This window comes from Pseudonaja textilis, chromosome 1 (assembly GCF_049901715.1).
Source record: "Pseudonaja textilis isolate UNSWEBS1 chromosome 1, rPseTex1.2, whole genome shotgun sequence".
Taxonomy (NCBI): Eukaryota; Metazoa; Chordata; class Lepidosauria; order Squamata; family Elapidae; genus Pseudonaja; species Pseudonaja textilis.
The window spans coordinates 215,717,624-215,744,439 of NC_141990.1; the positions used below are offsets into that span (position 1 = coordinate 215,717,624).

General features: G+C 35.7%; 1 protein-coding gene across 4 annotated transcripts in view; it reads right to left on the bottom strand.

The window, feature by feature from the left end:
• Positions 1-26,816, bottom strand: part of EPB41L5 (erythrocyte membrane protein band 4.1 like 5) — a 59,428-nt gene that overhangs the window by 19,396 nt on the left and 13,216 nt on the right. For all 4 annotated transcript variants that reach the window (XM_026708118.2, XM_087920458.1, XM_087920459.1 and 1 more), the window contains exons 4-16: positions 22,464-22,506; positions 21,222-21,300; positions 18,148-18,192; positions 17,171-17,223; positions 14,353-14,473; positions 13,530-13,617; positions 12,376-12,464; positions 11,343-11,412; positions 9,455-9,624; positions 8,621-8,727; positions 7,328-7,355; positions 6,765-6,807; positions 5,744-5,850 (exon numbers count right to left, since the gene is read on the bottom strand). In XM_026708118.2, coding sequence (XP_026563903.1) covers positions 5,744-5,850; positions 6,765-6,807; positions 7,328-7,355; positions 8,621-8,727; positions 9,455-9,624; positions 11,343-11,412; positions 12,376-12,464; positions 13,530-13,617; positions 14,353-14,473; positions 17,171-17,223; positions 18,148-18,192; positions 21,222-21,300; positions 22,464-22,506 — 1,043 coding nt within the window. The remainder of the gene's footprint in view (positions 1-5,743; positions 5,851-6,764; positions 6,808-7,327; positions 7,356-8,620; positions 8,728-9,454; positions 9,625-11,342; positions 11,413-12,375; positions 12,465-13,529; positions 13,618-14,352; positions 14,474-17,170; positions 17,224-18,147; positions 18,193-21,221; positions 21,301-22,463; positions 22,507-26,816) is intronic.

A 26,816-nucleotide genomic window follows, 5' to 3' on the forward strand; every position in this document is an offset into this window, starting at 1 on the left:
CAATAACTATGTACGATTTTAAAAAATCATTTTGAACCTAAAGCAAGGACACAAAATGAAGCAGTTCAACGTAAAGATTGTGGTTATATTTGGTGAAGGATTAGAAAAAGTACTTCATGCACAACATGCTACTTAGAATGCACCGGTATAGATTTTGCTTGTCGAACATGGCTCCTTTTATTTTACTGTGCTTAAAGTCCATTTCAGGAACATGCAAAATTAAATTTCCAGAGCTGAATCAACCAGAAAAACAAGATGGTATGTATACTTTACCTATGGTATTTCTCGCTCCAAGGTAATACAATAAGCTTTGTTGCCTGGTAGAAGTAACTTTAATGTACTTTAAAGCACACAGCTATTGAAGATGTGCCAGTTTTTACTGATTAATAGATTTGGAGGGTATTATTAGCTACACTAATGACATTCAGATAAAAAAGAAGCAGAGCTGGGAGCTTTTCTTCAGCTTCCAATTTACTCTTCCCTTTTGTAACCTGATATTTGCATGAGAAACTTAATTGGAGTAACTCTGCCAAGCTATATTAAGCAGTCTGTATGTTTAGAATGAGGACTTCTCTAGAAACAAGGTGATTATCCAGTGCTTGGGTCCTTAAGGAACCTTTAGTATTATCACATGACCAAATGAAATTTGCAGTTTTATTATATGTATGTATGTATAATATTATGTTTTTATTTGAAGTCATGCAATTTTCTAAATTAGAAAATCGCATTTTAAAGCTAAACATATTAACTCATGTATTGATCTGAGATTTTATGAGTCCTAATCACTAACATTTTATAACAGGAACTGAATGAATGTTTAAATTTGAGGTGCCTATTATGGTACACAACTAAGAGAGATCTATCATCCACCAGACTCTTTGAAATTACTGATTTTTTCAATTACAATTTAATTAGCAAATGAGGGTATACATTTTTAAATCAAAAAGGAAGTTCAAACTTCACGTGTACTCTTGAAAATAGATGGTTGTGCATCCTGTAGAACAGGATCTCCAACCCCGGGCCATGGACTGGCACCAGGAAACAGCCCGTCAGGAACCAGGCATGCAAATGAGCAAAGCCCCATCTGTGCATGTGTAGGACCCAGAACATGCAAAACCAGTTGTCCCCACCCCCTGGTCTGTGGAAGAAACTCCCTCCATGGAACCAGTCCCTGGTACCCAAAACATTGGGGGCCATTGCTGTAGAATGTATGATCCAGTTGATATGTATATCTGCTTGTGGGGGTTTAACCGTCTGATTTGTTTTAGATATGTGCAGTGTGAGTTCCTATCACCAAGACTGCAAAACACAGGAAAGCTGAAGTAAGATCACAACATTGTTGTGATTTCATTTAGTGTTTCCTTTGCATAATAACCTAGTTGCTGGTCCCAATAGTGGTTGCTAAACAAGGGCTACCTGTACATTTTGGTATTTAATCCCTACCTATGTTTTGAGAAAATTATGTTATTATTTTTATTTTCATTTACTTAGTCTGATAAAAGGATGTTTTGACACTAAAAATACAAAATATGTTAACTCTTACTATTCTAGTAATGTTGGGAAAGGTACATAACACTCCCCAAATCCCAGTGTTCTAAAATGTTCACAAATGTTGACCATTGGTTAAGGGTATTCAAGGATAAGTAGAAAAAATAATTAGGGTTGTAAAGAAATGATATACTTTTTTATATTTAAGCCTCATACAGTCTGCTAAGCCACAGATGATTTGTTTGTTTCATTATAATATATAAAGTTAAACTTTTATAAAAACATCTGTAGACTAAGTTTATGGCTAATTATTTTGTGTAAACCAGGCAAAATTTGTAATTCCTAAATTACAACTGTTGGGTTTGTATTAGATTATTCACAGTTATATAGTGGTCACCTACAATTTTAGTTCTGTTATGGATTGGGGAAATATTTCAAATAATTTTTCTATGGTGAAAGAAAGAGGTTCAAATGTAAGTACGCTAGATATGCCAGCATGCCACTGATGCTGTTTTTCATAAAAATGAGGGATTTAATTAAAGCCAAGTATTAGTAAGGTTAAATTCAGAACATCAAAGTTATACCACAAGGGTGGTATACAAACTAGAATATGGCAATAAAAGTAATGTAGATTAAAAAGCATGCAGAATGTTAAGGCATCTAGTAGTCTTCTTTAGAAACAATTTTAATCAAGATCACACTTGTTTTATTTATGTTAAGGATTTGGTTCTTTATCATATTAATTCATATTTCACCGAGAGAACGTTTATTTTATGATAAGTTGATGTTCATGACTGTTAATAAAACATCAACCGTGTTTTGAAATGATACAATTGCTGATCACCTGTTCAAGGTTTTCTTAAAGGTTTGAGGGTTAAGAGATATTCAAAATAGTCTATGTATCAATTTTCCTTAGGCTCCAGATAAATATCATTCTGGATTTCTTTCAGAATAAATGGCATAGGCAGAAGAACAGGTAACTCTTTTGCTAACCTATCTTGTCTGTTCCTATATAGATCCAATGGTTTTTTTTAATCATCAAAAAAGCACTATATACCACATTTAAATGTGGAATTTGGAAGACAAAGACTTGGATAGGTTTCAGCTGTTTCTTGGGAAAACAAACTAACCTCAAAAAGTTGGTAGCATGAAATATAGGTCAATGTTACAGCTTATGTACTTTGCTAAGAATAGGAAAAATGTTCATGGGAACTATCTGAATGGTAATGCAATACACATTCTTGATAGGTCTGCAGCATTTTAGTTCAAATACTGGTGGTGTGGAGCATAATTTCAAGATTCTAGCAATATAAAGAACCATTCCTTTAGTAAATTGATATTTATCCAATTAAAATGGTTTAAATTATTATAGTCTTTGGAGTACTGGGTTTGGAAAATGTTCTCTAAAGAAGACTGTTCATAAAGGAACGGCAGGAAGAAACCGAAAGCCCAATCATGGTCACGGCCCAATTAAAAGAGACAGGAAAGAAGCCGATGTAAGAAAGCCCTTGTAAACAGCATCAAGACATTCAGGTCATTCTCCACTAAGCAGGCATCCATTCCACGTCAACACATTCTGCTTAACCTCATTCCAAACTTTGCAGCTCAGCACACCCAACTGACTCTACAGCTCCAAACATATCTTTACTGCTTTCCCTTCCTCCACTGAACACAACAACTCAGCCTGTTAGAAGGATCACATCTACAATATAGATTTATTAAAATGTAGGCCTACTAATCCGTTCCCTCTGTTAATAAAAAGAATGGCATGCTTTCCTATCAGCTTTGGTGGCAAAATCAACTATCTGTCGGCGGGAGAAATAGAATCGGGAGAGCTTTATAGCTCCCGCTGCCTTAAGAAAGTTCAAAACATTCTCAAAGATCCATCTCATCCTGGGAACCCTTTTTTTTTGAACTATTACCATCCGGCAGACAGTACAGGATAATAAAAACAAGGACAAATAGGCTGAAAAATAGCTTCTATCCCAGGGCAGTAACCCCATTGAATTCTACTGTATAGTGCAATATTAATGCAATATCAGGGGTTTTCAATTCAATGTACAGAATGTGAAGGATGTGTGTTTGTGTTTATTTTCACAGTCATAATGTACACTGAAGATGGTATTTAATTTTGTTGTATGAGGTGCAATGACAATAAAGTAAACTAAAAACTAAACTAATCGCCAGTCTGTTCAGCACACCAGTTTGGGGGAGGGGCCGCTTTTCTATCAAGGTCATAAAAGATTGCTTTGCACTTTATACACTGGCCTCCTACAGCAGCAATACCTTTTGAACACAGATCTCATCTATACTTTAGAAGAAAACTCAAGGCTCAACAAGGTTAGGAAAACACAGGCAACGCTTTAGGTGCTGTGTATAGACCTGCTATACCTTAGGTTGTAAAGCTCATTTGCAAACTTGCAAAGCTCATTTTCTTGCAACTTGCAAAGCTCATTTTCAAAACCTAGGCTTTCTATGGGGTGGGTAAGTAATCATCTGCAAGCAATATGCATACCACATACTGGTAACTGGTAATCCTCGACTTACAACAGTCCATTTAGTGACCCTTCAAAGTTATGACGACACTGAAAAAAGGGACTTAAGTCCTTTGCAGCACCCCCCCCCTCCAATGGTCACATGATCACAACTCAAGATGCTTGGCAAGTGGTTCATATTTATGATGGTTGCAGTGTCTTGGGGTCATGTGGTCAGCTTTGGCAAACTTCTGACAAACAAAGCCAATGGGAAAGCCAGATTCATTCAACTACTATGTTACTAACTTAACAACGGCAATGATTCACTTAACAACTGTGGTAAGAAAAGTCATAAAATGGGTTTAACTTAAGAAATGCTTCACTTAGCAACATAAATTTTCGGCTCAACTGTGGTTGTAACTCGAGGACTACCTGTATACCCTTTTCCAGCTATTCAGAGTGGGAAATCACACTCAATTGTGATTTGTTGACATGTTTAAGGAAAGAAACACTTAATAAGTATATTCATATTGTAGTCATATAGAGAATGTATATGGGATGTATGTATGTGTATGCATGTACTTTTGTGTGTATATAGATGTGCATATATACACACATGAATACATGTATGTGGGGAAGAGAGAGACGGAAGCAAAACAAACTTTACTGAAAATCCCAATTTGTAGCACATATCTAAGTATGCAGGTTTTCTAAATCACACTCTTACTTTTCTCAGAAATGACATGAGCTTGAGACTGCACGAAATTGTAAAAGCACAGCTAGAATTGTTTGGAGCTGGAGTCTTAAAAAGACAGGCAAGGATCAATAACCATGAGCACAGCAATTATATTGAGCTTATACAAGACAGGTTACCATACCAGTAAGACAAATGAGAATAAAAATAAATAAATACCACCACCTTACACCACCACCATGAGAAGGAAGAAACTGATTGATCAAGATCTTAGAGAAAAACCTTCAATTTCAGACACTGGATAAATCAAGGGCAAAAAGAAGAGAGAAAGCATCTTATTGATTTCAGCTTTGGATTGCAGCTGCAAAAAAACAGCTTCAGATATAAAATTAAGGTCCTGACCTTGTTGAATTCAACAGATAGAATCGATGGATTTGCATTAGACAATTTTCTGTGCTTTAGTATTTGGTATCACGTGTTATTTAAATTTGTATTTTCAACATACCTCCAAGTGGTTTAAAACAAGACTAAGTCAAATTGTAATCATAAATAAAACGGAACCTCTTAAGATAACTTCAAGTCAAGGTATCTGCAATGCTACAATATGCTTTTGAAGTCAAAAGGAAGTTTGTTTTCTTGAACGTAATGGATAGCTCAGGACTGAACCAAGAAATATCAATTTAAGCCAAACTCAGGCTCTTATTTGTAGTTGTTACTGCATGCAAACTCTTCTTCATGCAGAATTTGGAACCTGCATGGGGAACCTATGCTACTGATCAGTTAGCTAGTTTTATAGTATTTTACAATGAAAAGAAGATAGGATGACATTCTACAAACATTACTTGATCACTCACTGCTGTGAATATTCCCCGGATGATACTGTGCAAATGCTTTTATTCAATCTTCTCTGCAGCAAGAACATTTGTCATGAGTGCTGGCCCGCTGCCAAACTTAAAACTCAATTTTTATTTTTTGATGACACAGTATAAACAGTGTCCAAAATCAATCATGCAAAAGATATCTGAAGTGACCAGCAATAACCATTCTTTCCCAATGTAGAACAAGATGAGAGATCAGAGTAACATACCATTTCTTATCCTGTTGGCTTGTTCCAGAATTCCGGGAAAGATTTTCTATTTCAACTAAGACTGGCCCAGAAGGAACTGGTGCTACAGAGGGAAATGCGCTCCGGTTCTGGAAAAACAAAAGAGAAAAATGTTTTAGTTAGCAGGCTTTACAACAAATCCTTGATTTAATGGACCATTCAGGATGAGGGAGATGTCTATCTTTTCTGAAATGTACACATTCTTGCTAAGGGTGTAATCTGCATCACTTTCATAATAATATCAAAAAGAACATTCTCATGAATAAAATGAATTTAGCAAGGTTTTTCCTGTTAAATCTTCTGCTACAGGTTTTTTTTTTGTTTCTTTTTTTGATGCCATAGATGTGTGTCCTAATTTGGGAGTGTGATCTCCGTATAGTTTGCCCATAGAATCCAGTAAATGGGCTTTAATAAATTGAAGTTTCACCTGCTTTAAAAAGTACACTCTTTATACAGACTGAAGGAATGAAGTGAAATTTCCAAGAATGAATATTGAATCCCAGAGCATTCAATACTCGAGGGACACAACATTTGCCCTACTTCAGTAAAATTTAAAGATATTAGCAGTAGCAATAGCACTTTAGACTTATATAGTGCTTTACAATTCTCTCTAAGCAGCTTACAGATATTACTTATATCGCCCCCAACAATGTCTGGGTCCTCATTTTACCAACCTCAGAAGGATGGAAGGCTGTGTCAACTTTGAGCCGGTCAGAATCGAACTCCTGGCAGTGGAATGGAGAGTTAGCCTGCAATACTGCATTCTAACCACTGCGCCACCATGGCTCTTAGCAGTAGTTTTCCCTTTATCATTTAGAGAAAAAGCTCTCTTTCTGGTCCAAGAAAATGGGTGAAGAAAAAGCTATTTCAGTCTACAAGTGTTTGTTTTAACTTAAACTTCTAAAGGCATGTTATCAAATATTTCCACATGACAGTAGCATTCAAAAACCATTTCTTAATTTTGGGGCTTAATAAGTTAAGTTCAATTCTCAGACAGACTTACTTGCTGTGGTCCATTGTTTTGAGCGAAAACATTGCCTGAATGGCTGAAAGAAAAAAAAACAGTTTAATTTCCCAAAGACTGAACTGTTATATGAAGACGTATTTGCTCTCATATTCAAGAAGATGGAGGTTAAGTTTAGCAGTTTTCAAGGAGATGGTGCAAATACTTCAACTGAATTTCTGCACTGAATAAATGATTGAATGGCTCCTTTCAACCCATTCCAAGGCACTTTAAGGAGCATTTTGTGAGAAAACATAACACAGGCAGTTCTACTTCTAATTTCTTCCCTCTGTAAATCCCAACATGTTCATTTTTAATACATGAACATTCAAAATCCCATGAGTTTAAAATGCTTAGTTTGCTTTTTCCATTAAAATTCTGACAAAGTTTTCTAAGATCTTTTGAGATGGCAGATTTAAAAAAGTCCATCAGCATTAGGAATATTAAAAAAATAATAATAGAGGCTGAGATTTTCCATTATATATGAAGGATTCCCATAGGAAAAATTCATAGGATAAAATTAACTATAGGAGAAGCCTAACATGTATAATTGATTATCTTACCTAATTCCTTCAGATGCATGAGGATTAGCTATAATAAAATATAAAACAAAAATGTTATTGAGTTTGTACAATTGATCAAATAGAACATTTTTTTTAAAAAATAAACTTTTTCAAAATATTATGAGTGAAAAATATTTTAAAAGCAAATGCTGGGGAAAACTGATAATACAGTTTGCTGGATAGCAGCAGAGGTGGTATTCAACAGGTTCTGACCAGTTCTGGAGAACCAGTAGCAGAAATTTTGAATAGTTTGGAGAACTGGTGGTAGCCTTCCCCCAGGGGTGGGGAGGGAAGAGAGATTTTACAGGATCCTTCCCCTGCCACGCCACCAAGCCACACCCACCAAGCCATGCCACGCCCACCAAGCTACACCCACAGAACTGGTAGTAAATTTTTTTGAATCCCACCACTGGATAGCACTACAGGTAGTTGTGAACTTACGATTGGTCACTTAACTGTTCACTGTCAGAATGGCCTTGGAACACGTGCTTTATTGTTCTAAAGCACTTTTGATCATTGTAAAAACTGGTATGGTGGGTAGCCAGATGGCCCTCTCCCTGCCCCACCATGCCTGGGAAGCCCAAACTCCCTCCCTCTCTCCTTCCTTCCTTCCTTTCTTTGTTTGTTTCTTTCCATCCATCTTATCATAGGGTTACCCTACGTGGCTTATATTATTATCAAGATAAACTATATCAATAACATACTGCAAAAATGTAATACTCTTGGCTCAAAATGTTGCTATTCTCTAATATTTTAGCCAGATTTGAGGCTTGTTCCTCCAGGGCATGGGAGGATTTCCCCTCCCTGCATAGACATAAGCTGAAATCCTTTACTGTACAGGACCTCTCAAGTCTTCCATCTGCTTGCAACCTGCACAGTCACTTAACAACCCTAATTGGGAGAAATGGGATTGCAGTTCTTGAGAGAACCATGGCGTCTTGCTTAATGATCATGTCCCTCAACAACTAAGATGCCGAGCCCAATTTTGGTTGTAAGTGGAGGACTACCTATGTGTAATCTATTATTTTACCCAGATATTACCAATAACTAAGGAAGTACTATTTGAAATAAATACTGAGGAAAATATATCTTCACAGTCATTAGTATGATTCAAAAATGATGATAACAGTTCAGTAATCCAAAGAAGGATATGTCTTGTTTCTTCCATGTCAACCACCGAGCAAACTGTTTCAAAACTGTCATGGAGATCAGAAGTTGAAAGAAAATGTAATTATTTCTACCGAGGTAACTTGAGCAAAGAAAGATGTGCCTTAAAAATAAAAGTCTGGTTACCTCTCATTTGTAGTGTCCTCCTTGAATATCGTTTACTAGGTCTTCTCTCAAAAGATGCTGATCTTCTGGCTTTATTAGTCTTTGTAGTCTGATACTCTGTTTTCCCACTACATGAAGGATACAATGAACAAGAAGATAAAAGATTTATATAGCTAAGTTGCTCCAACAGACAACACATAACTGTTTTGCATGAATATTTAAGCCAGCCATGAATAGTTACAAGGTTCCATAAGTATATGAAATAGTAGAACTTTAAAAATTATCTAGGAGAAGTATTTTGGACTTGTCACCAAGCATACAACTCCCATCCTATGCATTAAAGTAGAAACAATTTTTTTCAAGTCTATATGCCAGCTGGAAAAAAAAATTGCCACCATGCCAGTGAGGTCAAAAATAATGTACATTTTGTAGCAAAATTAAAAACAATTGCATATAGCTGGGCCTTGCATAGAATCACAGTGTTTCAAGGGATTGGTTAAATAATCTTAATTAGTTTAAATGTAATTTAACTAATTAATTCCTAGTAAAGTCAGGAAAACACCTTATAGCATCCCTCAGAAATGTTTATACAGGTTTTGCATCTCTTGGAAATGTTTATACAGGTTTTGCTTGAAAACATCTAGAAAAAGCAAAACCACTGCCTCCCAAGTTCATTGCTTTTGCTGTTAATCCATTTCTGTAGTTCACATTTTTAAATGATACGTTCATTTAAAGAAGTTGAAGTTGGTTGGGATTAGACCTCCTACTTTCAAGGTTCAATTCCAGAAAGGCAATGGGGCACATTTATTTGCTTTCTATTATTTGAGAAACAAGCAAAAGGGAGATATGGTTAACCTGTATCTGAATCGGGACCCCAGCCGAATGAAGCTTGATCGACTGGAGCCTTTTTGAACAGGTCCACGGAGGCGGAAGAAAGCATGATGCTCAACAGCACACTTCCACAAATGTTTGCAGGCCTTTGGATGCTCCAGCCTAAAGACAAAAGTATGTTCCTGCTCTTTACCCTTAAAGAAAGATAAACATCAGAGAAACGTTGTAGAACAGAAGGCACATAAACATTGGCTTCACTGCTTAGGACAAATATAATACCATTCACTGAAATAAAAGATGGTTTGTTCCAAACACATATCCTGAGTAATTAAAGTGATGTTTACCACCATTATAAAAGACTGAAGTGAATATTTACTGATTTAAGAACAACACTGCCTTTGATATTTTATAAGACTGACAGTGCAACGGTTTCGTTTTGCTGTTTTGACACAAATAAACTGACAAGATAATGGATTCCCTTTTTGTTGTGCAGCAGGACCAAAAAATAATTGCAACTGTTACACTGTTGCTTAAAATGAATAATCACCCATATCATTTTAAAAATTCCATGCTTCCACAGAATGTAATAAAGTGCTTTTGTATTTTACCGACAGATTTAAACAACCTAATTAATACATGCTGATTTAAACACTGGTGTATCAGTGTTTTAATAGCTTTGTTACCCATGGGCAATTATTGACTTTCATTACTATATCAGAACATTGTTTTGTACACATCTGCAACAATTGGTATTTGCCCACTCACTGGCATTTTATAATATAGATAACAATATAATATATAGATATGATATAGATTATATAGTTATAATATAATGATCCCTCATACACTTTTATTATAGGGAGCATGTTCTCTGGTGTACATACAGTTACACATATTTTATAAAGGGGTAATGCAAAGCAATTTTAAATACTTCCAAATCTATCACCATCACCTGTTCATGAGCTGTCCCTAGTTAAGCTTAGCAATAAGATTCTAGTTCTGCCCACAATGCAGAAGACAATTGTAATAAAATAAGAAAGGAAAAGAAAAAAGAATCATTTCTGGACTCTTCTGAAGAAAAAGCCAGAGAGTGCCTGCATCAATACATTTGTTTTTAACATCCTGCTTTTTCTCTTGAGAGCTCACAGTAGCACCCATGGGATTCCACCAGCAATGAGATAGTCTGGGTTGAGACCAACTGACTGGTCAAATGTAATACAGCAAACACTACTTGAGTGAGAACTTTTTTTCTGCTTATCCCCAATCCAGGTCCAAAAACTTAACCACTACGCTATACAGGCTTTCTGCCAGCGCTTACGGCTTAATGGAATACATAAATACAGACACATTATTAAGTCCTTTATGAAATAAGCTTCCTAAGCACTGTGCAGGATCACTTAAACAATAAAATACAATAGACTTGCACATTAGAAATAGATTAACATGCTGATCTAATTCATATAAAGTAAAGCAAATATGAAATTAAAACATCAACAGGCATAACAATTAAATACCGTGCTAGAGGAAACAAAATAAATCATAAATTACTTTTAAAATCTGAAAGGTTTAAAATAAGTAGAGGTGTATGTATGACACACATGCCCCCTTGAAAATATCCAAGAACAAGGGGGCAACACCAAAAATATCTTTCTTATCATCCAATCCTTAGAATGAGGCAATATTTAAAAAAGGTTCCCATAGATTAGTCTTAGATACAGAAAAATATGAGAACTTTCAACTCTCCATTCAGAAGAGAGAGCTAACCTATGGTGTTGACTTAACTGATTCAGTGACCACAAGGTACATACATCTGGCATAACATTAATACAATGAAAATAAGTTTAAAATAAGTTTAATTTCAGAGACATTACTTTCCATAGAAGATCAGGGGAGGAAGATTTTTTTCTTTTACCTGTTCATCATCTTCAACCACCACTAGTGTTAATTTATTCTTTTTGAAGTCCAATCTAGTAATCTTTGGCCTGCAATAGGGAAAATAGTGTATCTATTTTTACTACAATTTATTCATAGAGTAAAAAGAAAATAAATTGGGAAGTATTTGTAATAGAAAGAACATTTCCTTGAGATAATGTAAGAGTTAAAAAAAATCTTACACTTAAAATTAAAAGATGCTTTAAATCTAAATACCAGTGTTAACCAATGTTAAAGGTTAACTATTAGATGTATTTATTCATTTTATTCATTCACTTGAATAGTTGTAAACCATTTCATGCAAATAATGCCACAATTACCATATATATCCCAGTTTTCCATGAAGATAAACCCAAATAATATCTATCCTAATGTGCCCTAGTTTTCCCCCCCAACATTTATATCAATTCTGCACAATCCAAATGAGGTGCAGTTATGTCAAATAAATTATTTAAACGCACACATCAATACTTATTTCTCAAATCTGCTATTTGATATATTCCTTTGTAAAAGTCATCCTGATTATGCCATACAGGATACCAATATAAAATGTTTTAGTTGCTATAAACTTCACCAAAAGCCTTACTCAGAGTTAAGACTATATAAACTCTAAAGTAATGTATGCAAGTTGATTCCATCAAATTGATTTCAACTTAGATATGGATATTATGCACTTTAAGGCTGAAAAAATGCCCCCTTTATCCTGTAGTTTTTACTACTAACTGTCCCCCATATCGTTCTCCCCTCTATGCTTATTAACTCTTATTTCTGTTGATTTACAGATCAGAGCATTCTGTGGTTGATAGGCCTATTTACTGTTCATATATTTAGGCTAAGTGTAGTATTTTAGTAAGGATTGTGTTGTCTCCCACTGACTTCCCCCATGATAGATATATCTTGAAGTCACTTTCCAAGGTTTCCCCAAAGGTTTCATGATCCTGGCACTGTGACTTTGGGACTGCTCAAGTTTTCCTTGGCAGTCTAGCCATAGATATATAGGTTATCCAACTTACCAAAAGAACAATCCAATCTTGGTATCTCCTTCAAAAACAAGGACACCTGTTGGTGTTAATCCAAGGCTATAATCGTTGCCATCTCTTGCCTAATAATAATTAAAATTAGGTTGAAATATTCCTTCAGGTATGATTTTAACAGATTATCTTAATATAATAATTCTTCTATTTATTGCTGTGATTTTGCAGCAAAATGAGTCACACACACTGTATCTAAATTAAAACATGACCTAGTGAGTGAACAATCTGTTCCACTAAATTCCCTGCTTCCCAACAGAACATTTAGGGATGATCTGTACTTTTCATAATATTTTATCTTTGCATTTTAAATTATTTATTACAATGGTATTACCACTGAAATCTTTCCGTAACTATGTTGGAGAGAATGGAATGGGGAAGAAAACAATGTAAATAGCAATAGCACTTAGACTTCTATAACACTTCACAGTTCTTTATAGCCCTCTCTTAAGCGATTTACTGAGTCAGCACATTTCCCTCAACAATATGGGTCCTCATTTTACTGACCTTGGAAGAATGGAGGGCTGAGTCAAGCTTGAGCTAGTCAGAATTGAACTCCTGGCAGTCGGCAGAATTAGTCTGCAATACTGCATTCTAAGCACCATGCCACCATGGCGCCATATTACTTATGTGGAGAGATTCTAGCTAGCTTTGTGATTTGCCCTTCCTTTAAAATGGTTACCAGTTAGATATTATTTCTTAAAAGAAAACCCCTATGGATTCCATCATATTTTCCATCAAACCTTTACAACATTAAGTGTTGGTTTATACTAATACATTCATTATGTGTGCTTTCAGAGTCAGAAACAAATAAACAGCTTTTAGGCACAGATGATTGTATTAAATGTACTGTTATAACCAACAGTACAATAGTACATTCTATTGGGATACATTAGAAAGAGCCTTAACTGGTAGTTACATGGCTTTTTTCCTTTGTGCAACATCCCACCAAATCTATTCTGGAGAGCCTCCTAACATTCAGAGATTTGTGATGTCTTGTGAGACAGATAATCTGATATAGCAATAATATCATGATGGAACAAACCCCCCACCCCAATTTTCTTACACCTGAATTGTGTTTTTTCAATATTAACAATACAACCCATTTCTCAAAAGATTTGTTACCACAATTTTACCTTTACTATATGCATGTCTACTCCATACATTTCGAGCCATTTTGCTTTGTTCAAATAGTTTGTTTCTGCCTGAGCTGGTGACTGACCCCTGAAATAATATATGTTAACATAAAAATTACAGCAAAACTATAAAATCCTTACAGAGAAAACTGACGACACATAATTTCAAAAGTGCCCAGGAGGACAAACTAAAGAATACCTTCTAATTCAAATGTTAATCATATTCCAGGGCTGTAGATGCTTAGAAATGTAAGGACTGGGAAAGTATTACATTGCATAATTAATCTGTGGAAACCTGTCCAGTTGTTCTGATAAATTCAAGTATGTTAAATTTGTGGACTGGTATTTAAAAAATACCAGATGGTTTTAAGATTGTTGGTATTTGCTCCATAGAGAAATGTAAATGGCATAAGATCGAAAAACAGCTTCTTCTTTATCTGGCTTTTAAGTACAGACCCTAACTACTCTGTATTTTGGGGCCATTCAGATTCTTGATTCCTATCAGGGGAAACTCTGGTGAAAACTGAAAAGAAATTAAAGATAAAGCTAGTAAACATACTACTGTGACATAAATATTATCACAAAAAGACATTATATTCTATGTAATTGTCTAAATGATATGTGAAATAATTATTAACTCATTAAGGTCTGTCTTGTAGGGATCAATTACAGATCTGCAAATTTTGACGAAATCCCAGTTTAACCTAAATATTAAAATAAATCTCAATAGCAGGCCACAATGGATAGAAAATAATACATACAAGTACAAAGATTATGCAGGAGGGCCAATTTGTGGATATTTGTAGTCCAGGACTTAAGTTACCTGTATTCCTTCCACTTCTCAAAAATGGCCAGTTCCATCTCCTCAGTTTGGTTGGGCACAAATCTGAATTCTGACACTATCTCCGGGATGTGCTCAATGGGATCATAATCCCCAAGTTCAGCTGCAAAATAGCATGGTATCTCAGTCAGTCACTCAATAAAAATAGTCTCCCTCTCTGTTAGATTGGTTGGAACTGTTAATATCCAAAATGCTCAGTTAATGGAATCTTCCACTCTCTAGAGGGTTACAACTGTTAACTTGCTGTGTTTGGGCTATCATGAAATGAGAGAACATTAAGTGTTGATAAACATGTTTATCTCCTACACTGGTCTCTTCCAATGTCATGCAAATGGAATTTTGCTTGTCCAATAGGGATGCTCCATATTCTTATTTTTCCTGTACTGTCCCACACACATGCTCTAAATCTGCTGAAGAGAAGAAAATCTGTTTAATTAGAAATGCCTCTTTCTCTTGAGGAGAGCCAGTGCAGCCACTGTCTCAAAGGAGTATCACCAGTTTTTTGTGTCTTGCTATTGTTATTTGTGTAAAGGTACCTTGTAATAAGGGATACACTTCTATAAACCTAATTTACAGAATTAGGCTGGAATATGGGATACATTTCTCCCCAATTAAGGCAATTTTATTTAAATTCTAATAGATATTTTCAAAAATGAAAAGTTTTACATTGGTATGTGTGAAACAGAATATACATCTATGTAATTAATTTTTTCAATGTTTTCTGGTGTAAGTTGGCATCCTAAAGACCATCCTTGCACATTAGCAGTGATTCAGAAACTCTGGAACCACCACTTCTTCATAACTTTTCTGAAATACCGAGGATGATCTTGGCTACGTAAACATAATTTTTATTGCCTTCCCCTTCTTGCACGTGGGCTCATTCTCCTCTCAGCTTAATGTACATGCCATGCAGTTAAATATGGCTTGGTTACATGTAATTCTAATAAAAAGAGCTCTGCAGTTTGCATAAAGAACAAAAAAAATAAAATAACATATAGGGAGGTTTATTCAAACTAATAGCAAATAACGGAAACAACAGCACTTATGTAACTTAAAAAGGAATGTAGTACATTTTAATATCATATATGATGAATTATGCAAGCAAAAAAATCAACTTTTGCATTTATAAGCAGCTTAACTTATTTATAACTTAATTGATTTATAAGGTTTTGTGCAGGTAAAAATCTTTGCCCTTTGCAGTTTTGATTTTATACATGGGGAAAAAAATTACACACATACAAGCAATTCCTGAACTCTCTTTAATCCTAGACAAAAATTCAATTATAAATCAGTTATCTACACTGAGAACTATCTAAATCCAAAAAGCACTTTACTAGCACTAAAGCCTCCAAAACTGCTGTCCTATAAACATTCCACTGACTTTTGTAGAAATTATTTCTGCATAAATTTTAAAGACTTAAAACAGGAACAAGATTAGGTGAATTATATATATAAATATTAAGTAAATATTATGTGAATGATAAAGATGAGGCAAAATGATTTAAGGACACCATATGACAAAAATCACACATAAAATTGTACACATTTCTTAAAATTCAAGAAGCTAATTAAAGCTAAATCAAGAAAATGACTTTTATATTTATGAGAAACAATAAAAAATAAATAAAATTCTGGCAGTTTCAAAAGAGGGCTTGGGGAACATGGCAAAAACCTTGCCATACTCAGTACAGGACTCCAACTGTCAGCCAGGTTTGTAGTTGGCTTTGTTAGAGCAATCAAAGTTGCATTTTGTGATTCACTTGAGTTTTTCAGAACAAAATTCAAATAACAAAAATAAATAACCAGACACTGGGTTCATATTACCATATGCGGTGGACTTGCACAAAGGCAAAAAAAAAAAAATCAACATTAAATATAAAGAAGAAGACACAGAACATTTTTATCTTGGGATTTGTTTTACCAATGGTTAGATAATAAATATAGAAATTAGAAGTTGGAAGAGTATTATTATATACAAGTAAAGACTATTATTACTATTATTATATATTATTATATATATGTAAAATCACCCAGACAATACACTATTAAATACCTATGTATGTTAAAGAAAAATATGTGTGTGTGTGTGTGTGTGTGTGTGTGTGTGTGTGTATGTATTCTTAAGTTTGCATGTATATATGTATGTATGTATGTATGTATATATATATATATATATATATATATATATATATATTCTTAAGTTTTCGCTGGTATTTATATGCATGGTATTCAGCTTTGTATTTTCCCACGTCATTATAGTTGTGCTTTTAAAGTTGTAGCAACGTTTTGGCACAATCTCATCTGCCATCATCAGGCTTCAGATGAACACAATACAGAAGCCTGATGATGGCAGATGAGATTCTGCCGAAACATTGCTACAACTTTAAAAGCACAACTATAATGATATGGGAAAACACCCGAACAAAGCTGAATACCATACATACATACATACATACATACATACATACATACATACCTGAAGAAAGCTTTCTATTCCTGTATAATTCCCCACCTAAGATAAAGATCACAGCTCTGCGAGCCTCAGAATTCCATTCATACTTAATCATGATGGGTTGCAAAACAGTTGTCCAAAGCTGGGATCTTGGTGGTTAACATTAGTTGACATTGCCTTATCATCTTTATAATCCTGCAGTTGGACTGAACATGAAATAGATCCTTCACATATAAAAGTGACCAAGTATGTAGATGCGGTTTGCTACTGGCAAAAGAAACCTGTTTGGCTTGAAGAAGTCCTTGGTCTTAAACAGCACACCCACATAAAGTTCTCCAGTCAACTTACCCTGTAATATGTAAGCTGCTAATTGCACCGCTGTTTCAAAGGGACATTCCAACCTATAACAAGAAAAAAAAATGTATCAGGCAAATTGTTCTAATATTCTCTTTCTTTTGGGCATTTATCAGTAACCTTAATCCCAAAGGATGGGGCTGTAGACTGTGTAGAAATATAATTAGATTTTAAAGGAAGGGAGAAGGGAGGAAGGGAATAATTAGTTCCAATAAATTGGCTAAGCAAGTTTACATATGGTGATCAGAAACCAAACTAAAACAAACTTAGTACAATGAGAAGAAAGGATGGTAGGTTGTGTAAATTCAGAAAAGCATTCAAAAAGTCATGATTAAATGCAATACCATATCTTTCTTTGTGGTCTGTCTTGATAGCAAGGTAATGTACTATAACGGAGGTTTTTGCATGACTCAGGAAAGTAGAAAGTACTGTCTTCCAAAGCATGCATTCAATGGCTATTCTTGCTTGAATATTCAAATTGTAATGTACGACCAATGTAGATGGCCAAGACAACACAGACTGTCTACCCAGGTCTAGCGGGCTACAGATATACAAGAGCTCAAGGGAAATGATCAAGGAGCTGAACTACCTGATAACAATGTGTCACTGCAGAATAGCATTTGGTTCACAAAGGAAAATTCTTCCTAAGGCCTTGACTGTAAACAGAAGCTCTTTGGGTTCCACAAAAGACAGCAGTCCCAGCTAAGAGTCTACTACTAACATCTACAAATTTTAACAATGGACAGCTGGGATAGTGAGTTAGCTTTAGAAATAAAACCTGGAATAAAAGGATGTCCCTGACTCCCAGAGATCTGGGTGCCTCCTACTACTCTGATGACAGTCAGGAAGCTATTAAAGTTGTGACTAAACAATTTACATATAGATCAGGTATGTACACTGCAGTAAGTCCAACTCAAGATTCAGCAAGCTGTGTGAACTAAATAGTCAGTATAATTATGAATCGTACTTACTTGCCACTCAGAATGTCCTGCTTTAGCTGAAGAACAAATAAATATCTGTTTTAAAAGGGAAAAGCAAGAAAAATATTACTGAGAAAGCAAGGATTGTTTGAATATAAATATTTAAGGCTTTGAACAGTTTAGGACTTTAATGCTTCTTAAAAATGTTTTAGGAATAAATGTTCTTAAGAGGTACCGAAAAGGATTAATTTATATATTCTAAGAATGAAACTGTATAATGCAATGGAGCAGTACTAATATTCCAAAAAGAACAACATTATTTAGCTTTATCACAACCAACACAGAATCTATTAGAATTAATGCATATCAACTGAACATCATTGTTTTGATTATATTCACCCCAGCTAGAAATGCAACATGATACAACACTGGAAAAATTCTATGCCAAACTGCAAATATATGTCAAAAGCAATATTGGGGGAATAAATGAATCTGAAATTGCAAAAAATCCAAGTGGCATTCAGAACAAGATATTGTAATAACCAGAGAAAACAAGAGGATGAAAGTTTTCATCAGTAAGGAAGGTCTGGAATGATGGAACACAACTTCCAATGAAGCAAGAATGGAAAAAGAAAGATATATTTATCCCAAATAGTAATAACTAAAAGGAAATAATAACAAAAAGAACAAGATATTTTTAAGAAGACTTCTTCTAGTGAAGAAAAGGCTGGATTTGGAATGTACCACTAAGCTGAGTGAGAATGGAAAGAATGTTGTATCTGAAATTCGTGTGAGTAGATTTTAAGGTAACAGCAGAACCAGAAACAAGCGGTTACAATGGTAAGTGCAGGGGAAATTGTGATGACTTTAACCTGCTTCCATAGAGATGCATAGAGATTGGAAAAGAAGATGCTAGAAAATGTGAAACTTCTATCAATTCTTCCTGCGAACAAAATTTTATTTAAGACCTTACATAATGATAAAACTATGCATGAAGAGTAAAACATCATACAAACAGGAAGACTTCACAAAGGCAAAGGATTATCAATCAGATAGCAAACATAAAACAGATAATAGAGAGAGCGAGGACTTTTTAAAAGGAATTTTATTTTTATCTCTGCTTTACTGACTATAGCAAGGCTTTTGATTGCATAGATAGTGGCCGAATATATTGGGCTAATGGGTGAACCAGAACAACTAATTATTCCTCAAAAGAACAAGAAGCTACTGTCAGAACTGAGCGTGAAGACGCAGAGTGGTTCAGAATAGGGAAGGGAATGAGACAAGGATGCATATTGTCCCTCCATCTGTTGAAATTACACAGGGAACATATTATGTCAATGGCAAAGTTGGAAGAGATGGCAACTGGAATCAAAACTGAAGGTTGAAGCTCTAACAATCTGTGATATGCAGACAATACCACATTGTTAGTTAAAACAAAATAAAATAAGCTGACACAAAGACAAAATGGAGAGCTCATTATGAAAATAAAAATGGAAGCTGAAAAGTCTGGGTTAATGCCAATCAGTATGTTCAACACACTTGCTGTTTATGGCAAAGTAATAGCAGTACATTAGATAGCCCATGACCCAATGGGTCACTGTATCAGGGATATCTCCTTACTTAAGCAGCGAAAATTATAATGGGTGGACAAAAGAGCGGGGGTGGGGGCAGTGTGCAATATCTGACTTCCTTATTGACTTTCCTGGTGGGAAGCTGTTAGGGACCTTGGAAATAATAGTCATGTGATTGTGGCAACATGGTAACACTGAAGCAGCCACAAAACTGCCAAAATTTAATCCTATGATGGTAACGGGTCCAAAATTTTAGACACATTCTTTAATTTAGTCCATTTGAAGGATGTTGATTCAAAAAACTTTCCCTAAGATTTCACCCAAATGACGTTATAAAGAATCACAGGAGTTTTAGTAGTATATACATAAGTTACACGTTCTTAATTTCAAGAGACAGACAGTATGCTGTAGATAGGTATGAAGATAATGATCTTATCTGATCATGATAGATTATTGTCATATCTCTATGACAATACAGATTAGAATAGTTAATGCAAGAGTTTACCAGCGTTGAAGTATGGTTGTGACAAGTGATCACTGAAAAAGAGTGACAGAAAGAAGACAGATGCAGCGTATGGATCTGGAGATGATTACTAGCAACTGCAAGAAGAGACAATCAATTATTTCTGGATGAAAAAGACTGGCAGATTGCTTGAGGTCAGCAAGCAGAAATTAACATCTTGGGAGAAGCACACACACACACACACACACAAACGGAACTAGTTTAGCAAGGTTGAGATATTTAAAAAAGCGGGGTGGAAGAATGAAGGTTGATAAAGGAGGTCACCACCATGACCTTGAAAAAGCTAGGAATTGTTGCCACGGTCAGGTCAAGACAGCCAAAATTTATCCATAATGATACCAGGTGTCATGACCAAGTTGATCTAACTAGTTTTCTGCAAATTCTCTGGATACTAGATAGACTATAAATATTTTAAAACGAATCAGGAAAATAAACAAACTAATGCTACACATATAACATTTATAAAGATCAGATAAAGCAGGAAGGATTCTCAGTGAAATCACAGAAACAAGGAACAGACTAATTCTGTTTTATCACAGAATAAAATTCTGACTGAGGAATACTCATTTTCTAATTTCAGTTTCCTATTTTCCTGGGATGTAATACTGAAATGGGAGAATAGGAAGAAGTGATTATTTTTAATTCCCCTCCCCCTACTTTTTCATCATTCAAAGCAATCCTAAAGCAGAGTTCTTGGAAAAGTTCCAAAATCTTTTATAAAATACTCATTCGGTAGAACTTCATTTCATACATTTTTCTCAATAGAATGGGAATGCTATGAGGACTGGATACAAAACTGAATACATTTCACTGATATTTAATGTATGTATTTGTTCCTACCTTTTCACTGTATTCTAGTCCCTGGTCTGGGGGCATAATATGAGTATCCAACTTTTATTTAACTATTCAAAAACTAGGAGCCTTGCAACATTCATATTCAGATTAGAATGTTATATATTGAGCTACAAATACAGATTATCAAAGTTTTTCTATATGATTTATAATTTTCCTCCTTGCATACAACATACCTTGTGAGCTCTTCACGTAAGTTGTTTGGTTCAGAAGAGTAAAATTTTACACGAAGATGAAGACAGTACGGTGGACCAACTACAGAAAGGAATATATATTGCTGATAGCAAGTACAATATTTTGCAAAGTTATTCACAGAGGCACACACACCAGTTACAAATTGTTCTCAAAATGAAATTAATTTAAAAAATCTAAATTTAAAATATACCAGCAATAAAGGGTTAAAAAAAGCCAAAGATAATTTTATATTAGGTATTAGAAGCCATCTAATGCATTATATTAACTTGATTTGGCTTGCCAAGAACAGACAAATCTAGGTTAATCCCAGTATTACCAAGCTCTGTTCTATGAAGTGAGAAATCCATAGATTTTGGCTGTGGGAGCCTGTATCAGCACACATTCTACAGATTTAAAGCTGAAACAAGAAGCATTTTTGGAGTGTAGAAGCATTGCAAAGCTATCTAGATAAGTTTATCTGGTATTTGCAAAGCACAAATGAAAGAGGCATACTGTTACGGTACTTTCCTAGGAAAAAAATTTTTTGCTCCCTATCTAGGTCTTCTAATCCTGGAACCTCTCTGAACTTTTAATTTACACTCTTCCAAAACTTTTATTACTTCTCAGTTTTGCATCTCACATACACCTGGGTTTATTGAAAGCTTTGATCGAATGTTCTTTTGGTAGCAAAAAATGCAACCATTTTGCAGTAGATTGTATACATTTTGCCATTTACATTTTACCCATATTACTACTTAATTTTTGTTATGATAACTTCTGTTCTGTTTGTTCCATTTGTCATTATCTTTCAATAAGATAAATTCTAGACCAGGTAGTCTCCGATGGTACTAATGCATCATTACAAATGTTCATTCAGAGTACTTGTTATACTATAATTTCAAGCTTTCTGGCCTATTCTCGATTTTACTACCAAGAGTATAATTTGAAAGAGTGAGAAATATAAACAATACACCAAAGATACAAAGTTTCCTAGAAAATATCACCCTCAATCTGTCTTTCAGTGAAAATTGAAAGGAGATTTTTTAAAATAATTATATGCAGTTTGACAACAATCCAATTTTCCATGCAGTGTAATTAATCAAATAAGTTGAGTCAAAAGGAAATATAATGCCTGATTTTCTGTTCTGTTATTTCATTTCGTCAAAACATATCCTAGTGGAACAGTATCCCGAAATATGTACCCAACCCTTCAATGAAAAATATATAAAAACTCAACCACTTACTTTTCACTTGCTTTTTTATACTCTTTGTGTTGTCCAACCAATGCTGAAAAAAGAAGAAGAATCGGATGAAAACGAAAAAAGATCGATGTAAGGAAAAATTATAAAAGGCATAAAAATGGGAAGATGCTAACTTATAAAGAAAATTATCACAGGGAGACACAAGCAAAATCATTTTTATTAGAATGGTTACCTTTAGACATTGCTGAGACTAATAAATGCTGTCAACATATCTGAAGGGTATCAGTGGGACACACTTATCTGGTTAATAGCGTACTAGTTGATATGTGAGACAGGAGAGGTTTCAGCTTTCATAATAGTGAAAATTGACAGTACCCTGATTGCCACTGTCTGATTTGTCTGACTTAAAGTGACACATACAGTTCTCTGATACATATAGGCTCATTCTCATCTCTAAAACTATGCATACAAGTCACATAATGATAGCTTGTACGTAGACTGGTTATAGTTTCTTCTACAATACATAGGCTATTACATCAATTACTAAGCATATACTGAACATAGGAGGTTCCTGTAATGTAAATTATCCAAATGAACTGCTTCCAGTAGGGATGTGAAGAGCATTTTGAATTCGAAGCGTTCTTATCAAGTTCAGAATAACCAATCTATTCAAAGTGGGAAACTTCAAGTGTTTTGAACCTGTTTCAGGGTAAAAATGATTGAAGCAACCAGTTCTGTTTAGGAAACATTTACACCTGAAATAAGGCATTTCAGATTTGACAAGCTGAATCAGAAACGTTCTGTATACCATTGGTTTTGAGAGTGCATCTGCTCAAATGCAGATTGAAAAATGTCTTCCAAATCTCATTTAGGTTTCTCACCCTAGCCTACCTCACAGGAGTGCTGTGAATATAAACTGAGATAAAAATGTGTGTGTGTGTGTGTGTGTGTATGTATGTATGTATGTATGTATGTATGGTATTCAGCTTTGTTCGGGTATTTTCCCACGACATTGTAGTTGTAGTCAGGATGAGGAAAAAATCATTCTGGCACAGCAGTAGGCTAGCACCAAATTTAAAACTGAAACGGCTGTGAAAGCCTGACTCACAGACAAACACAATACACAAGCCTGATGATGGCAGATGACATTCTGCCGAAATGTCGCTACAACTTTAAAAGCACAACTATAATGACGTGGGAAAATACCCGAACAAAGCTGAATACCATACATATAAATACCCGTGAAAACTTAAGAAAACAAATATATGTACATACATATACAGGGAAAGAGAGAGGGGGATAGAGAGAGAGTGATAGTCTAATGACCATTCAATAGCAATTGGTCAAAGCATTGTCATGGTGCTGAACAGAACAGTATTTAAGCTTAGTTCTTCAAGTTACAGCCATTGCAATGCAATGACACCTCCCCCTTGCCCGGTCGATTTTCAGTTCTGAGGCACTTGATAGACCACTCACATTTATGAACACAGCATGTGCTTCAGCGCACTTCCCCCCCAACTACCTCCCCCACTATACCTTTTAGCCACCCTGCACTGTGCTGCCCATTGCCTTGCCTCTGCTGCCCCTAACTAACCTTTGCCACCTTCACACTCTTGCTGTTGACAAGACAAGACACCCAGCCTGGCTCTTCCTGAGGCAGTTGCTGCTCCGTGAGACCGTGGTGTCATGTGTGGCCTTCTCAAGGTCTAATACAAGGCCTTCTGAAATCTCCCGAGGGAGCCACCTGCAGCCAGTCGCTGGCTTGCAAAAGGCCAGGCCGAGTATTCCTTGTCAACAATGGGAGTTAGAAGATGGTAAAATAGTTCTCAGGGGTGGTGAAATCCAGTGTAGCTTTTGTGCCCCCCTGCCATCAGCAGCATCCACATCCAGCCCAGCACATTTGCATACCCTTCCACTCCTGTTTTGCAGGTGTTTCTTGTTGTTTCCCATAGTTCCAAATCTCCATTTCTAAGAATTGAAAAACGAAGCCAAAAGAACCCCTCCCTTCTCGTGCATCTTCTTTATACTTTTTAAGTTCCATTTTCAATTCATCCAGAAGTCATGCCATTGTATAAATTTTTAAACAACCACCCGATTAATTTTAGTCATTCAAATGCAATAACCAAGAATCCAAAGATCGCCAAGTAATCCAAATACACGCAAGCTGTTTCTTTTTGCTCTTTTTTTTTCACTTTCTCTTCCTGCGGTTCTACTGTTTAGTTACAAAGTTTCAGTTAAAATGTATCTTTTAGAAGTCTTGTTGAAGTTTTACTGTAGATTCTTTTTAATTCCAGGCAGTCTCCTCCCTCTTTCCAGATCCTGCCCTTTTATTCTTTTTCTCTCCCTTCCTGTTTATGAAAAAAATGTTTAGTGTCCAGAAATCTTTATTATCCCTTAGAATTTTGTTTTATTTTCAGCTTAATTGCCTGTTGATGTCAAAGCAGATTTTTCCGATTTCTTATTTAACCCTCTTAGTTGTCAATATAGGGAAAGGGAGAGAAGAAAAAAAAAAACCCAAACCTTTCCCTTTTCACTTTCCTTTGCTGCTTCCGACTCTTCTTTGGGAGCGACGTTATTTTTTTGTAAGTTTAAATTCCAGGGTACCTTAGTTATTGCTTTTGCAATTTAACCCGGTTAGCCAAAACTTTCACTTCTTATCTTCCTCCTGCACATTCTTTTCCGGTCGAGTTCTTCTTTGAGGTGGCCATTTCTGACCACCGCTGCAACTGCCTTTGGGAAAGGAAGTAATGGCCAGCTGAGGAGGAGAGATGCGGCTCTCCTCAACCCTGCTGGCAGTCTCCCCCCTCTTCACCACCTCTACGGGGTGGCTTAGCCCCGAAACCAGTCGGCTCGGGGTGCTCCAGAGGCAAGCCCAGGCCGAAACTGCGCATGATCGTGGATTTCTGTCTGTCGTCGAAGGAACTCCCATACTCTTCCACTCCTGTGGTCCAACTGTGCTTGTGCCTTGCCACAGCAGCCAATTACCTGCCCACCACTCAACCTGCAAGCTATGCAGGACTTCCTGCTGGCTCCCTCACTGACTTACTTTGTTGGAAGCCAGCAGAAAATCACAAGGATTTCCTCATTTAACATTTCGCCATCTTCATTTAATGACAGCAGTAGGACCACCATCTCTAAGGGATACAGTCACATGACATTGTACTTTACAACCGCATTGCTTAGTGATGGAAATTCTGGTCCCAATTACTGCTGTCAGACTGTACTGCCTTGAGTTAATAGGAGGAAAGGTGGAATACAAGGTAAGAAAACTAGGCAATCAGAAAAAGTTCTTTTACTTTTCCCGATATTAATTTAAACTTCTGTGAGTGAGTGGGAAGCAATCAGACATGCTGCCTCCTCCCTCTTTCAGCCTGGTGGCCTAAATAGCACATCGTTTTTGTTAGCCTTCAGGCCTGACTATACGTTGCCATTCAAATAATGGCAACGAGAAAACAGTGCAGAGTGAAAGTGCTTGCAATTCATTTTAATGATTATCATTGTAAATTATTTTTTCTAACAACAGCGAAAGATGAAGGCAAAGAAAACCAAGACGTGCAGTTCCAGTTTTCAAAACCATGATTTTAATGTATGCAACTAATGCAAGAAACAGATCAAATTCCACATACACAGGAATCTTAGTGACTGAATCATATGGGGAATTAAAGCAACCTGTTCTAGAATTGTTGGAATCTAACTGTTGTCCACCGAATCAGACAGTCAGATTTGTTCTCGCTGTACACTGGTTGCCTCAGCAACGAGCAACAATCACAGGTAATCAGTTACCCTTCATTTATAGTCTCTCCAGCTTTAAACCCTAGCAATCTGTTTCCAATTAATTTTTGATTCACGTGTCCTTTTATGAACTGAGCAAGGGATCATATTTACAATGTTTTTTTTCCTTTCCATTACATCCCTAAGCAAATACTTCGCCATTTCTGAAAAAGATTGAGTGATGTCATAGGAAAAAATGTTAGGGATTAGTGTATTTTATACTTATACAATCCCATGGTACCTTAAACTCTAATCAAACATTCATTCTTGCCAAAGAAATCAGTACCACATCAACAGCTGTATTAACGAACTGAGAAATTTACACACAGAATTATACCAGAATTAAACAATGGTTTAAAGCTGGAGAGCACTTTAAGTAGTTAAAAGAGACTGGCTTTATTATCCATGAAGGCAGCTGGTTCTTGGTGCAGAAGGAAGTGGATTATGTAATTTTCCTAGACACCCAGGCAATAAATCAGCAATAGGAAATTACATCATGGACATTTTGGGGGATAGTGATCCATCAGCAGCTGGTGTCCTCCAATTTAAACTTGCTTTGCTGAGAACAATTCAGCAGACCTGAGCACTGCAGGTGCTATGAAAGCACAAGCTAGGATGAACGAG